General features: G+C 37.0%; 1 protein-coding gene across 3 annotated transcripts; it reads left to right on the forward strand.

Annotated features, from left to right (window-relative positions):
* Positions 1 to 6,828: 6,828 nt before the first annotated feature.
* LOC137093571 (kynurenine--oxoglutarate transaminase 3) lies at positions 6,829 to 15,660 on the forward strand. 3 transcript variants are annotated; one of them, XM_067458392.1, is made up of 14 exons: positions 7,915 to 8,071; positions 8,153 to 8,207; positions 8,280 to 8,344; positions 8,429 to 8,573; positions 8,652 to 8,801; positions 8,885 to 8,971; positions 9,057 to 9,182; positions 9,253 to 9,373; positions 9,467 to 9,543; positions 14,514 to 14,607; positions 14,700 to 14,882; positions 14,966 to 15,036; positions 15,128 to 15,214; positions 15,416 to 15,660. In XM_067458392.1, exons 1-14 carry the CDS (start codon positions 8,028 to 8,030, stop codon positions 15,470 to 15,472), a joined length of 1,362 nt encoding a protein of 453 aa, XP_067314493.1. In that variant the 5' UTR covers positions 7,915 to 8,027; the 3' UTR covers positions 15,473 to 15,660. The 3 variants fall into 3 exon arrangements, with proteins under 3 accessions (XP_067314495.1, XP_067314493.1, XP_067314496.1); XM_067458394.1 differs by lacking the exons at positions 7,915 to 8,071; positions 8,153 to 8,207 and adding an exon at positions 6,829 to 7,335; XM_067458395.1 differs by lacking the exon at positions 8,153 to 8,207 and having other exon boundaries at positions 7,973 to 8,071.

A 15,660-nucleotide genomic window follows, 5' to 3' on the forward strand; every position in this document is an offset into this window, starting at 1 on the left:
TTTTGACTATTTTGATATATTGTTTCTGAATTTTATGGATTATTTGATAGTATTAATATTGATAGTAATTCATTAGTTGAATTTCCATTGTGGTAATTGTATTTAAGTTTCGGTTTGTTCTTTATTTTGTCTTTTGTTTATAGAAACCATGCAACTCCTATATCTGTCTAATTCCCATGCAACTATGGCTTGAATCCCATGCTGCTATATTTACTCTACAAATGAATGAGTGTGAACTGAGTACTGGATCCACTGCGTTTTAATGATGACCATCCTAGTAGCACATTTCTAGACACTTCTAGACGTTTAACACGTTTAGCGTGTCTAAGCACGTTTAGACACTTCCAAACTGTACACCCCCTGTGGTAAAAGTATTTAATTTGTAGCTATATATCTGTGTGCTTTTAATATGTTTTGACAAACCATGAGCAAATTCATAAGAAAAACTCAGTGCTGAGTATTTTCTCCTGAATAAAAATAATAACAATAAATAAATTAAAAAACTCTCATCATTGGTGTTTCTTACTTTACAAACGACCTTGTAACAAATCACGTCAACGTGCGGGCTGGCTTATATCATTATGCTGTAAGGTTGGGGAGTCTCGAGAGGCCGGGTTATCCCGCTATATTTTTAGCAATATAGCGGATAAAAGATGTATATTATGTTATGAATAAATATATGCCTTTCTTCACTTGCATTCTAAGTTGTTCAAAGTGTTTCTAAGGATACTTATTTAAGAAGGCAGCTGTCTGGCTCTAAAGTGGCAAACATGAGCATGGTTTGTGTAACATTAGCAGCACATTATTAGCTGTTTGATAATGTTGTCAAGCAAAAGGGCTAATCATATTAATTATCGTTATGTGTCCGATGTTGTTAAGGGTGATACATAAAACGCATTTATATATAGGGAGCCATATGAGTGAGTGGAGGTGGGGCTTATTTGCATATTTATGGTTATGTGTATACCAAATGAAGCAAGAGTGTAGATTTACATTCAAGCTATTTTAAGGCATGAATATATATTTTTTTCACAGGAAAATTACATTTTGGTGATCAAAGATTAGTTTTAAGGGGTAAAAGTATAAAGATGGGTGCTTAATGTCAACATAGCCCTCTCTGACCTTTCTAAGGTTTACTATTATGTCACGTTTAATGACTCCTAAAACTGTCCTTATTGATGAACTTGCATTATTAAATCATTTTTAAAAAATGGGACGCTGCCTTTATATAATGTTTGACGACATTTATAGATCAGAAGATGAAGCATGTACTGCAAAAGATTAGGTTTATTCAGATTTTCCATACATTAAAAAAAATAATAATAATAATCTGTAAACAGTTTTATATTTGTAAATTTGTAGTTGCCACTGACAAAATGTTTCCATAAATGTAGAGCTCTCAAAAGTGCTGCAGGCTAAATATTTACCTAATATGATCTTGTCCAATTCTGTGAACACTTGAAGTCCAGGCCAAGGCTAGTTGGTCTGCAGGTGCAGGTAGCCTATCAATATTTCTTTTATATACGTTTCTGTGGAGACTTTGACCTATTGTTTTTAGTCTTTAGTTCCCTTAGTTCAAAAACAGTATTTCGGAACATAAGGTGGCTGTCTTCTTGGAACTTGGACCATTCACTAGTGGTTTCAGCTGCCTTTTTGATTGATCCCAAACAGGAACCACTGAGAGTAAGAACAGTGGAGTGTACTGATCCAGTGGATAAAATATTAAAGCAAAGTCATTCTTGACATCAGCAGTAGGCTACCACTGTAGCTACTTGCATCCCACATTAGGTCAAAGGACACTGCCTATTTATGATCATCCACAAGAAACTATAAATGCTAGTTTGGCCTGTGCATCTTCTGTCCAAAACACCCCCCAGCTTGACTACAATTTTTTTGTGTCTTCACTTTGAACAACCAGGTCGCCACAGACAATGCTCTTCCATGAAGAGCCACAGAACTTTGAATGGTGAATATTTGGCCAGAGGTGCTTTAGAGCTGTGCTTGAATAAGCGAGCTAAAAATGGTTCAACTTTACCAGCAACAAAAAACAGTTTGCTTGATGACCATAATACATTACTGACATTGGCATACTGCTTTAAGTCAAGCTTACCTACAGGGTTGGTCTGTGCTAGTGATATAATGTAGGCTAAATATGGACATGCCTTTTTCACAAAGGTTGTTTGGTTAACATACATATGATCTTGTAGCTTGTCATATGAAGTTTTTCTCTTGGCATGACAATTGCAAACATAAACTGAGAGATAATGACAAGACATATCATCAGGGCTGAAGCACATGGCAGACAGACTGATGAATGTCTCCAGCTTCCCGGTTTCTGGCAGCATGCACATCTGGTCAGCACTGATGCACTATCAACTCATCAGTTCATTTCAAACCAATCAACAGATTGCTTTCAGATGATTGAACTGCTTTTTAAAGATTTCAAACTGAAACATGCTTTATGTTATGGGTTTACCCATTTATGTCAAATGATAGTCAACATGTTAAAATGTGTGGTGCTAATAAGGTTTTGGTGCAAACTGTAAAGTACATCATTACATATTGCTGTTGTATGAGCACATATTTTATATGAATAAAAATAAGGCATATTTTGAATTAGTAAAATGCCCCACTATTGGTGCATGTTGTTATACAAACAATTAAAGTTTCCAACATCTTGAAAACACACACATGAACAAATCTTGCCATATTAATTATAATAGGCTAATAATAATACATGTTTCAGTGACAAACCTTTTTGAAAATCAGCTTTACTGGAGTATCACAATCGTTTTGCAACTGTTTGTCCCATTTAATCTGAAAATGACATTAACAAATTAAAATTAATAGTATACTCCTTCTTTTATCGTATTTATCATATAAAAAAAACCCTGAAGACTATCTTAGTGTGTGCTGTAAGTGACCTCAATTAATTTTTTACTTAAACTATTCAGCACGAACTGGAAGTCAATTAAATATTAAATGCCTAAGAGGAAAAGAAATACAAGCAATATGAATTCCCTTTAATTTAGAATAATTTCCCCCAAAAGGCACACCCTGCTGAGATAATCTATTATTTAATGTCCGGGTTTTATGGACCCCTGGGGGTCTGTGAAGGTACTGCATAGGGAGAAGGTGTGGCATAATAGACTGACAAGAATTATGAGTATACCAAGCAACTGCAGTGCAAGCATAACACAGCAAGCTCACGCAGTTTTTGTTCCTGTTTATCTCACGGAACATAGGTTGTTACCGAAAATGCTCCCTTTCAATAATGGTTCACACTGCGTCGATTGCTGATGCTATGGGGAATGCAATCCAACAGTGCCGTGTTATAAGCGCAGGACTGTCCTAGCCAAAGGCACAGAATAGGCCCTGCAAGTCTGGCCCAGGGATGACTCTGATCCAAAGGGCCGAAACAGTGGGGAGAGCAACAGTAGGCAATCAGGAGCCTTGACTGGCCTTGGGTTCTGCCTTGGGGTGGGGCTGGACAAGTAGGGGCTGGGCAAGCGTTGGGGGCGAGGCATGTCTTTGTCAGCTTCTTGTGCACCTCTGGAAAAAATGGGCCTGGTCTCTGGCGGGGGGCTTGCAGGCGGCACCTAGGCTGCAGGAACCACTCATCGAGGCAGCAGCGGGAGGGCTCGACCAGAGTCGACGACTCTAACCCTAGCTCCTCGAGTTCAAAGTCCAGCCAGGGCCGGGAATCATTTAGGTTATTTTGTGGCAGGGTGGTGGAATCGTCAGCAGGGTTCGATCACTTCTCTGCATCTGAAGCAGCTAGGGACATGGTATCATCTTCCTCAGACTCTCCAAACAAGACCAATCCACTCACAATGAAGAAGGAACATTGGTCTTCGCAGGCAAACAGCTCAATTAAATCCTTTCGCTGTGGGGAAAATGAGTTGGACTTCCTTTAAAGAAAGCGATCCACAAGCCCAACGAGACTTTCGTAGTGCAACACATTTTGCAACCAACACTGCTTAAAATATGGTCTTTCATCACGATAAACTCGCTTGATCACTTGCTCTTCAAAATGGCAAGCATGTAGGCTTCTTTTCTTTGTTCTTCTTCCTGGGGTCAACAAGGAGCTGGTCTTCACACTTTGGGAGAGATTCTGACTAAATAGCATTAGCGACGGCTTAGGCAAATGTGCCTGGCCATTTGGCCACGCTGAGATTCCATTGGTCTGTTACAGATTCAATCAGTCTTTAGTATTTTCCATAGACTGTAAAAAAAAAATGGATATAGTGTCAGTGACGTCACCCAGAGGTTTCTCATGTAAGGCAGATGCCAGGATGTCTGGCCTAAGAAACAACAACTTTCTAAGGATTAACATTTGAACACTCTCCCGCGACATCATAACGATACACTCACACCTCAACCTCACACTTTGCAGATCACCCTCTGTACTTGTCTTTCCTCCTCCTCCATGAAAGCCCATGCAAAACCTATATAAAGTTAAGTTTGTACAATGAGAAACTATATGTGTTTAGTATCATTTGAAATGTCTCAGTGTGTCTGGTAAAATCGTCTCATTCTCCCAACCATAGTACAAACCTCCAAGAAGTTCTATAAGGGTGCTTTCACACCTGCCTCATTTAGTTCGGTTAAATCGTACTAGAGTTCGTTTCCCTCTTAGTGCGGTTTGTTTGGTCAGGTGTGAAAGCAGCAAACGCACTCGGGTGCGCACCAAAAGCGGACCAAACAAGCGTACCGAGACCTCCTTGAAGAGGACCTCCTTTCAAACGAACTCTGGAGCAGTTTGTTTGTGGTGAGAACATGATCCAACCTCGAACAGAACCAACTGCAAAAGTACTGATCATTTTTGGACTCAACCAGCTGCCGTAGTCAGCTGCCCTGACATTATGACATTATTACCTGATAGATCGTTGGCAATATTTTCGGAATATGAGCATGTCAGAATAAAGAATAATTATAATGCACGCCTCCGCTTGAAGTGAAGAGCAATGCGCACTCGCCGGTTGCAGTGCATTAGAACGTTGTTTTCAGGTCGCATCCCGCTTCATTAGAGAAATGTATTGTTTGCATACTGTGGTATGCAACATACACACAATGTATTAGATTATGGCCAGGTACAAAACCAGCCTGCACAGTCATCTCTCCATAGTGTTATAGTTTGCTGGCTTTTCCTATTCTGTTGGAATTTTCCCACATGTAAATTCTGACCAATCGACAAGCAGTTTAGGAAATACGCCATGGCCAATGAGTGACGTGGATGTTGTCACGTTCCTGCGTTTTGGATCGTTTCAAATAGTTCGGACCAAAGCAATCAGTGTGGTGTGAAAAGGAACCAAAAAGCTGAAAAATGCAACAATGTATATTTGTTTGCCCTTGGTTCGGACCAAATGAACTGAACTAAAGATGTGAAAGCACCCTTGTGAAAGCAAGTTGAGAAAATATTGTATGCCATTAAAAAGGTGACCTCCCAGAGATCTATAATTCAGTACTTCAGAGTATTTGATGTTATGTATGGATTATATTTTAATACCAAACTGTTAATAAATTGTTACATTTTGATTTATTCTGATTTACCCTGGAATTATTAACTAGATTATGAATGGGTATAATTTCTACAAACTATAATTGTGTAGTTAAACTATTAAATATAAATGACCAAATAACCAATTGGCATTCTAAGCTAAATTCGAAGTCATAATAAAATGCAGTCAGAAAAAGATAAATTGGATTTAAATCCCTTTGCCCAGCTGAAAAGATTGAACACAGAATTCACCCACCAATCGTAGCCTCCATTGGGATGAATATGGGCGGGAGCCGTGGGATTATAGCCTACTCAAGAGAGTTTTTGAAGCATAAAGTCAGCATTGCCATCTTGGCAGCGCTCCCGAAAAACTGACTATGGGCAAAGAGGCGGGACGTGGGTTGAGCTGAGGTGACGTGATGACTAACAGACAGCAGACAAACTACAATCTACCTGTCATTCAAAGTGACCACGCCCTTAATTATGCAGAACTTTAAGGCTTTATATAATGTAAACAATTGAATTATTAAAAAAATCACCCCCCTGCAAAATCACAGTTGTCGTAGCCATATATAACAAAACCACAATTAATACGAGCCTGTAAATGTGTTTTTTTTTCTGCTGTAAAGTTGGCCATTTTAACATGGGACTGCCAATGAAATTCTGCTCCCATTTAAAGCCTGTTCCTACCACAGCGGCCAGTCGATGAATTGCAGTTTAAGACACTACCTTATTGGCTTCAAGAGAATTGGGGGAGGTCGTTATGGAGGACCAAATTAATCAAAATGAAATAATTTAATAAATAATGAATTCAATAAAACAACAATTAAATGTACCAGTTTATTCTGAAATAATAAAAATAAAATAATTAAAATAGGCTAATTAATTAATTATTTAATTAATTAATTAAATAATTAAATATTAATTAAATAAATAAATGTATCTATTTACTTTGTAAAATTACATGACATTGTTTACTATATTTCACAAATACCTCTTCCACACACACTGTTATGTTTAAAAATCTATTTTTTTATTATCTAATGTGCTTTTTCAAAAATAAGTTTTTCATAATAATGAATTTACGTATTTACGAATGACGCCTCCAAAACACGATTTTCCCAAAGATATTTTTCATAATAATAGAGGATTTTTCACAAATGCCAATCAATAGCCAGTGGGCGGTGCTTGGCGCTGATAACCCTTTCAGATTGATTACTTTTTTCTGTCTGGGTCTGGCAAGTGGCAAGGGGAAACACATAGAGGGAAACAGGGGTATTGGGTAGCCTATTGATTGGAAATGAATATGGCGGCCGGTTAGTATGGCGGTAGGAATTGATCAAGATAAAATAGCACTGCCTTAAACACAGCCGCAGTTTACATAGTTTTCAGGTTTTTAGAAAATTCAATAGAGTAAAAAAAATACATTTTCAGTCACAAATAAGAAATGAGAAGCAATGTTCTGTTGAAAGTACATGATACAAAACTTTTTATAGAGAATATTTAATGTGTAGCATGAGATGCATAATTCTATTTAAATTATAATTATTTACTAAATTGTCCTATTCTAACACTAATAAAAGTAGGCCTAGCAGCACGTCTCTGTGGTTACAGCGCCACCTGCTGTGTAAAAAATGCATGTTGACGAACATCCTAAACATTTGTTGACCTGCAAGAAGTAATACATTGTCTAGCATGGGCTGGTTGGATGTCTATTCGTGATTAATTTAACCCAGACTGACAAAATACAAAAAACCGAAAAAAAGAAAGAAGAAACAAACTCCTGCCCCGAAGTTGGTTTTCCCGCAGGAGCCGACAACAAGCGAATCCCAAAAGTGAGTGTATTTCTGCGAGAAAGTCTTTTTTTAGATAGTCTAATGTAGTAGCCTTCAGTATGCCATTGTTTAAATTATGAAAGGTATAGCCATACGCATTTTTGTTATGCTTGAAGTTGTATACTTACGTTATACAGCCATACAAATTCAAGCTATTTGAAAATCACGGTGACGTTTTTGTGAACTGCGGCTGCTGCCGCAAAACTACAATAGGTTACGATAAACACACCTTAGGGCTAACGTTAAACTTGAATCGAAAAAAATAAAAAAATAAAATATACAAATATTCCACTATGCTGGGATATCTAGAGCCGAGACTGAATCATTTTGAGTCGGTTCTTTGTAATGAACAATTCAGAAGAACTGATTCTTAGAAATGATTCGGACTTCAATTCACTGCGAAGAATATAACTTTAGATATAGTTAATTTAAACAGGTTATGGGGTTTTTATAATTTCATCGAGAGTTCCAACAGCTCAAGCTCATCACGTAAATGAATTAACATCGACCCTTATCAATGAAGGGCCAGCAGGGCCACTTAATTCCAGACCAGAACACTGAACTGAATCGGATCTTTGAAAAGAGCAAATTGATTGGTCCGTTTTAGAGGCGTGTGGGACCTGCGTGGGACGTTTGCGTCAGGCAGAATCTGCTCTCGTCAAACGCTAAATACATTTACAAAACAGCATCCAATGAACTGCAAGGAGTCTTATATCTGTGACCGCAATGTTTTGAAGTGAGCAGTGAACATTTGATACAATTTTGACTTATTTTCTTTGTCGCCACTGGATGAAATGAATCTACTCCCTATTTTTAGATCTGCTCCACGCATATTACAAACCAATACATTTAGAACTTTATCATCCTGCAAAGTGAGTGCAAGTTTCACTGAATTGCTCATTTTTCTTTTACATTCCTTTATTTTGTTCTTTAACTTTATCTAGTTTGAGATGACATCCATAAAACATAAGAACGCGAAAAGAATAGAAGGTCTGGACAAGAATGTGTGGTAAGTAACGTTATAGAAAACATTTGCAAACACTTCTAACAGACATGTTATTTATGCTTAACATACGTCTCATGTGTTGTTTAGGGTGGCCTTCACATCGGTGGCAGCAGACCCTTCCATTGTTAATCTTGGACAGGGTTACCCAGATGTTCCTCCTCCCTCCTATGTGAAAGAAGGTCTCGCTCAGGCAGCAATGATAGACAGGCTGAACCAGTACACTCGTGGCTTTGTATGTTCAGTAAACACTTTATGGTCATTCTATATTGTGTATTGAAAAGCACTCAAATAGATATATTTCTGTTTTCAGGGCCACCCAACACTGGTTAAAGCTCTGTCAAAAGTATATGGAAAAGTATATGACCGCCCGCTTGACCCATTTAAAGAGATCCTGGTAACAGTCGGTGGATATGGATCTTTGTTCAGCGCTATGCAGGCTCTGGTTGAGGAGGGAGATGAGGTGAAAACATATTTAGCACTTGTATGTTATACTAATCATTGCACTATATTATTGATTCATGCACTCTCCTTTCCTCCATTCAGGTTATTATTATAGAACCTTTTTTTGACTGCTATGTTCCTATGGTGAAAATGGCTGGAGCCAAACCGGTTTTTATACCTTTGCGACTGGTAGGTTAGCCTTCTATATTATAAAGTTAATAATCATTGTTATATTTCCATGAACTTGATAACACTTGATTGACCTGTTCTATAGAAGTCAACCACAACAACCAGTATAAGTAGTGCTGATTGGGTTCTGGATCAGGAAGAACTTGCTAGTAAATTCAACTCCAAGACCAAGGCTATCATCATCAACACTCCTAATAACCCTATTGGAAAAGTAAGATGACATGCAGTATGTATAGTTTCAAAATGCATTTTCATATCCTAAAGCTCTCTTCCACTCCCAGATATTCAGTAGGAGCGAGTTGCAAGCGATTGCAGATCTCTGCATCAAACATGACACTCTGTGCTTCAGTGATGAGGTATATGAATGGATCATATATAAAGGCCATGAGCATGTAAAGATAGGTATGAGATATTTTTCAAAAGTGCATTTTTTTGTGTCAATGGATTACATGTGCTTTAAAGAGGTGATGATTTTGCAGTATTCTCTCTGAACAGCAACCCTCCCTGGAATGTGGGACAGAACCATTACTATCGGCAGTGCAGGGAAAACATTCAGCGTGACTGGATGGAAGGTATTTGACTGTTATCTTCACTCTTCATTGTTCATATTTATTTCCAGCTTTACCTTAAAGGAATAATTCAAACACAAAAAATAACATTGTCACTATTTACTTACCCTCCTCTTGTTGAATTTAACCCACTCCTGTTATTTTTCTTCTTCTGTGCAATAGAGAGATTTTTTTTTAAACACTCCAGTCTCCAAAAAAGTACAAAAACTCCATAAAAGCAACATAAGATTTCGATAATCTAAACATTTTTAAATCGTCACATTAAAAAATGATGCATCATGGCAAGTTGGGTGGCACTGCACCAGAGTGCAAAAATCCCATAATTTTTTTCCATAGGGGAAATTCTGTTTAAAGTCCCAATATGAAATCAAAATAGATCTTATTTACTTTGTTAGCACATATTACAGGTCTTAGGGAGAACAATTTATCCGTGCAGGTTAATACACAGAAAAAAAAATGGTTTGCCGTAGTAATCTTTAATCAAAATCTGAACAGTAACTTCCGGTCTGGAAACGGCATTCCTTATCAGATGATGTCAGTTTGACGGCTTGCGTTTTAAAATGCGTAACCACTCCCCTCTACCGTTCGTCTGCTACGAGAGAGAGATAGAGAGGAGGAGCGCTGAGGTAAAACACTGCCCTTTGTTCAATATTACGTTTCACGTTGGAAATGCGTCACAGCACTAAAGAAAACTCACTCGCTACTTCCGGTTAAGTGGGACTTTAAGAATAACTTATAAAAGTTTAAAGACAGACTAATTGCAAGCCATGAGGTTGTAAACTGGTGATTTACCGTATGCTTTTGTTAAAGCCATCAACACTCAATATTTTTTTTTTCCTGATTAAAAACTACATTTCTTAAGGAATCTCCACCAATCAAAGAATCAAAACAAGCAAATAGACAAGTGTTTTGGGGCCTACTACTAAAATACGTTATTAACTTAACTTACTTTAAAAAATATAAAAAAAATTCTTTATTACACATATTTTTTAATAACTGGCTTTCTATTAATGCAATACATTGAATGACAGCCGTATGCGGTCTCCCAGTGGCTTACATTATTGTAAGTTTAGTGTTAGTGATTAATTTCCAGCAAAACAAAAGATAAGATGCATATAAACAAGGTATGCTGTCATATGCGGAAACATAATTTTTCTTACATTTCATAATAAACTCAAACGAGGCACTTCGTACCTCGCTTAATACATCTGAGATGATTTGACAGATCCCAGATCTTTTAATCGTGTTAACTGATCTCTGGCTAATTTGGTTCTTCAAACGAATTTGCGGATTAGATTCAAATAACTGGATTAAGTTGTCTGAGATCACTGCGCATTCTTGTGTTCCCTGAAGAGGGCAGATTTGTCAATGCTCGAAACCACACAATGCAGCGATTGGCTGTCGCCAAGACATCATATATATATATATATATATATATATATATATATATATATATATATATATATATATATATATATATATATATATATATATATATATATATATATATATATAAAATAAGAAATAAAAGACACCTGGCAAAAAACTTAAAAATAAGACAAAAGAAAAAAAAGATGAATTTCTAGACCTTTTTAAGGAAACACCCAAGCAACTACAATAACATTAAAGTTATAATGGATAACTGAAATGTGCACTCTTTATTTAAAACATGATTCCCAATTATTGATATTCACGATTTTATATTATTTGTACACCCATAACATTTTATTTCAATGTTGTAATTAGCAATTCATTTAATATTTTTTATTCAATTTGAAGCAGATTTGTTATGTGACAGTATTAAAGTTTCTTAAGGGTCAAGATCAAGTTATCTCTCGTGCCTCTCATCTCTCGTGCCCATAATATCCGTCATTACTCAAATCAATGCACGGCTCAAAGTAACATAACGACATGTGTGGAAGACTCCAATAAATTTATAAATTAATTATTTCATCACAAATAAATCTCTCAATCAAGTGGCTGTATCTATAGTATTACATACAACATTTATAATACTATTTTCAAATGCTGTTTATTATTATTATTATTATTATTATTATTATTATTATTGTTTTAATGTATTGCCCCTGGTTCAGTAAGGAACTCTTGTAATAAAATTACAAGACATATTTTAAAGGTGCCCTAGAATGAAAAAGTGAATCAACCTTGCCATAGTGAAATAATAACAGTTCAGTACATGGACATCACATACTGAGTCTTAAACACCATTGCCTCCTTATTCATATGTAAATCTTGTGCATGAAAAACACCACAGAAAAATAAGTAAAGACTTTTCATACCCTTCCCACAGATAAAAAATGTCAACAGTCATGGTTGATGTTTATTATAATCGGATACCGCAACAATTTAATTCAGAATCGTTCGTTTGCTCTGCCCATTTCACTGCGGACAGTTTTTCTAACCTAGGACAACATCAAGTAAGCTTTGCTCAGCATCTAAAACTGAAGAAAGGGGAAATTCCAACTATATTCCTGCAAGCATTAAGTAGGCTAGTGATTTATCCACTTATTGACTGTTTAAACAATTTCTGATTAAATTGAAAGTTTCTTAGAGAGACAGCTTTGTCTAGATAACACAAGATGCTAGTACAGTAACAATAGGAAACTCCAAGTACCATACAAAACTAAATAGTGTGTCTGATGACAAAGGTTAATATTATTTTGTATTACAAAATACAACCGTAGACACGTATGTCATACTAGTTTAGTTGCTTACAGATTGCTCACTCGATCCTTCTAGCGAACGTCACCTCCACCATATAAGTTAAAATGGTAGTCATTTGACAAGGCTTCTATTCATTTTGTAAAAAATATATATTTATATTTTTGAGAACTGAAGTATGATTTTGCTTGCTTGTATTTCAGAGTACATCACTGTCACTGCGTAGCCTACATAATGACTAACGCTATTTAAACCTATATATAATATAATATATAACAATACCGTTGACGAAAAAAGAGACTAAATTGTAGTTTTAAAAATAAAAACTTGAACAAAAAGCACTGATTTTGGTTTTGTTGGGGGAAAAGAAGAGCGTTCGTGCATGCGGTTGCCAGATTTCAGGAATCTAAATCCCTTAATCAAAACCTTTCTGTGAAAAGAACATGTATACTATCCAGTGTTTTACCTAAACGTGCAATCTGGCAACCATATGCACGCAAGATCTCTCTCTCTTGTGCCCACGCGTGGATGATCTGAAAACACAAATAAACAAGTAAGTTGCATTTTAGCAATCTCCATTTGAGATTTTCTGCTTGGTGTCATTCAGTCGGTCTGTGTTCTGTCAGGACTCACGAGCCGCTTCACTGAACAACTGAACTTGTGTGAGCTGCTGAAATAAGCCAATCAGAGCAGAGCTCAACCTTGATATTTATGACCCTTCCAAATGGGCCAAAAACAGAGCTTTCCATCCTTGGGACAATTTCTAGGGTTGTAAATGGACCTGTAAAACTGTATCTTGGCAATCTTTGCCCTTAAATAAGCCACAGACCCTCTATGTAGATATCAGAGAACAATTTAACATATTGTTTCAACTCATTCTAGGGCACCTTTAAATATCACCTCAAGATGCAATCTAATCCTGTTTACATGAAGTAAGCTGTTCCCAAGCAGGTTTAAACTTACGGACCTGTTGCTATGACAGCAAGTCCAGGATGAGCTTTGAAGGACCAAACAATCCAAGATCATACCAAAACGTCAACAATCAAATCGTGCTAACTGAGTTGGTGCGAAATTTGAAAACAGACCCAAGCTCAGTACTGACTCGTTTTCCATCAGTTTATATTTGTGAAATTAAATGCAATTGTGGGTGATTTAAGGCCATGAAGGATCCATTGCGTCCTTCAAAACAGGCAGAATGAAGGACATGAAACCAAGGGTGCATTCCAAGAATCCTTCAAGGCGACGTTTCATGATGTGGCAGCCGAGATTTGTAGCCTTCACATGACTCAGCCTTCCATTTGAGAAGTGTTCAGTCTATAGGTGTTCCTTTTAGAAAGTGATTGCCAACTACTGGTCTGGCATACATAACACAGCATTTTTAGTCTAGCTCGTGGGTCCATGATAGTGGACATTGTCTTCTGTACGTGAAAAATGTGAAGTAGAAACCTATCCATTTGTTGTCATGTGAACGTATCTAAAGTGGCACGTTTTTTAAAATGATACTGTTATCTCTATGTAAACTACAAAAACACAAATTTGTGAAAACGATGACGTCATGCTCATGCACGTGTTCAGTCTATATGTGCGTATAATTTCTTTACAATGCTCCATCTACAGTATACAGTGTTTTTAGATGGTTTTTTTTTACCATGGATTTGTGTAGACGGACATCATTCTGACATCATTAGCCCCTTTCACACTGCGATTCCGGCAAATACACGGATAATGCGACCCGGCATTTGTTCCCGGGCCGCTAGATTTGGTCCATTCTCACTGCCAGCGAAATACCGTAATATGTGCGCTTTCACACACAACCCGTAACGGTCCCGGATCGAGTTGACACGTGACATCCTGATGTGACGTATAACGGCGAGCGATCTCCGCTTCAGCTTTCACACAGAAGGCGACCCGGCAATGCTCCGGGAATATTGCGGGTCCGACGTGCAGTGTGAAAGGGGCTATTGTCACCTGTATGTGAAAAATACAGAGGAAAAACGTTTCTGGTTTTAATACATAAAAAAACGTAAAAAGTGGTTCCCTTGAGATTTTCCTATGGGTTTTTATAATGGGATTTTTCCAATTTTTGAGTAAAATAATGTCTGCGTTAAACTTGACGGTACTTTCGATGTTTTCGCAACAGTGTACATTATCACACCCATATCAAAATGTAAATGTGAAGCTGTTTTACTTAAAAATATGTTTCTAATAAATAACTAGATGAGAACATTTGGTGTGTCAGTGTGGAGGTTATGTACAGTACATAAAACAAACTTCTTTTTTCTTTTTTGCAGTTAGGTTGGTCAATCGGACCTGAGCACTTGATTAAACACCTGCAGACTGTTATGCAAAATAGTCTCTATACGTGTCCGACCCCACTGCAGGCAAGTCTTATCTGTGTTATTGGTTTTACGAAGTGTTGCAACGCACTATTCCATGTGTTCTACGTGTTCGTGACGATTGTGCTGCACAACAGGAAGCTGTTGGCCAGGGTCTTCTTCGGGACTATGAGCTGATGGGTCAACCCGACTGCTACTTTTCCTCTTTAGCATTAGAGCTGGAAGAGAAAAGAGACCGAATGGCAGCCATGTTGAAACAGGCTGGCATGACTCCAGTGGTCCCTGAGGGAGGATACTTCATGATAGTGGATGTCACAGCACTCAGTAAGTGGGTTGAAGTTATATATGTTAATACAATTAGAAGTTTAATCTGATTAATGTTGTTCTGTCTTGTCTGCTAAATATAGATCAGGACATGTCAGATATGGGAGATGAACCTTACGACTACAAGTTTGTCAAATGGATGATAAAAGAGAAGGTACTCGCTTTACTGATTTTAGGAATCTAACAATACAAAGCATAGTAAATTGTACAAATTGTCTTTAAAATTAACTTTTTTTTTCTTTAAGAAACTGGCTGCAATTCCTGTAACGGCTTTTGTGGGGGAAGATTCAGTAAAACAGTTTGAGAAATACATTCGTTTGTGCTTTATCAAGGTAAGGAATGCGTTTACCTCAGTCTTTTACAGGATATATAAACGATTATTTGACTATCTAAAGACTGCCAAATCTATGTTTAGCTGTCTTTTCTTTTTGAAACTGTCTAAATGTTGGAGAGATGATTTTCTAATAAAAATGACATTAAATGCCTTACCGGTGCTGATGGAATCTATCAGATTTTTTTTTTTTTTACTGCAGAAAGACAGTACCTTGGATGCGGCAGAGGCCATTTTGGAGAGCTGGAACAAAAGCTGATTTCCGAAAGCCTGATAATACAGTAATAAATCTGCAGCAGTTTGGGTTTAAGTTTGAGTATTTTTAAAACCTGTTGGGATTATTGTTCAATTTTAAAATTAATATTTTGTCACAGGTTACTAGTTGTATTAAATTAACTGAATTTAATGCTTGTGTAAATAAAATCCTCTTGATGTAGGAAATCATAA

Source organism: Pseudorasbora parva, chromosome 12, assembly GCF_024679245.1.
Source record: "Pseudorasbora parva isolate DD20220531a chromosome 12, ASM2467924v1, whole genome shotgun sequence".
Taxonomy (NCBI): domain Eukaryota; kingdom Metazoa; phylum Chordata; class Actinopteri; order Cypriniformes; family Gobionidae; genus Pseudorasbora; species Pseudorasbora parva.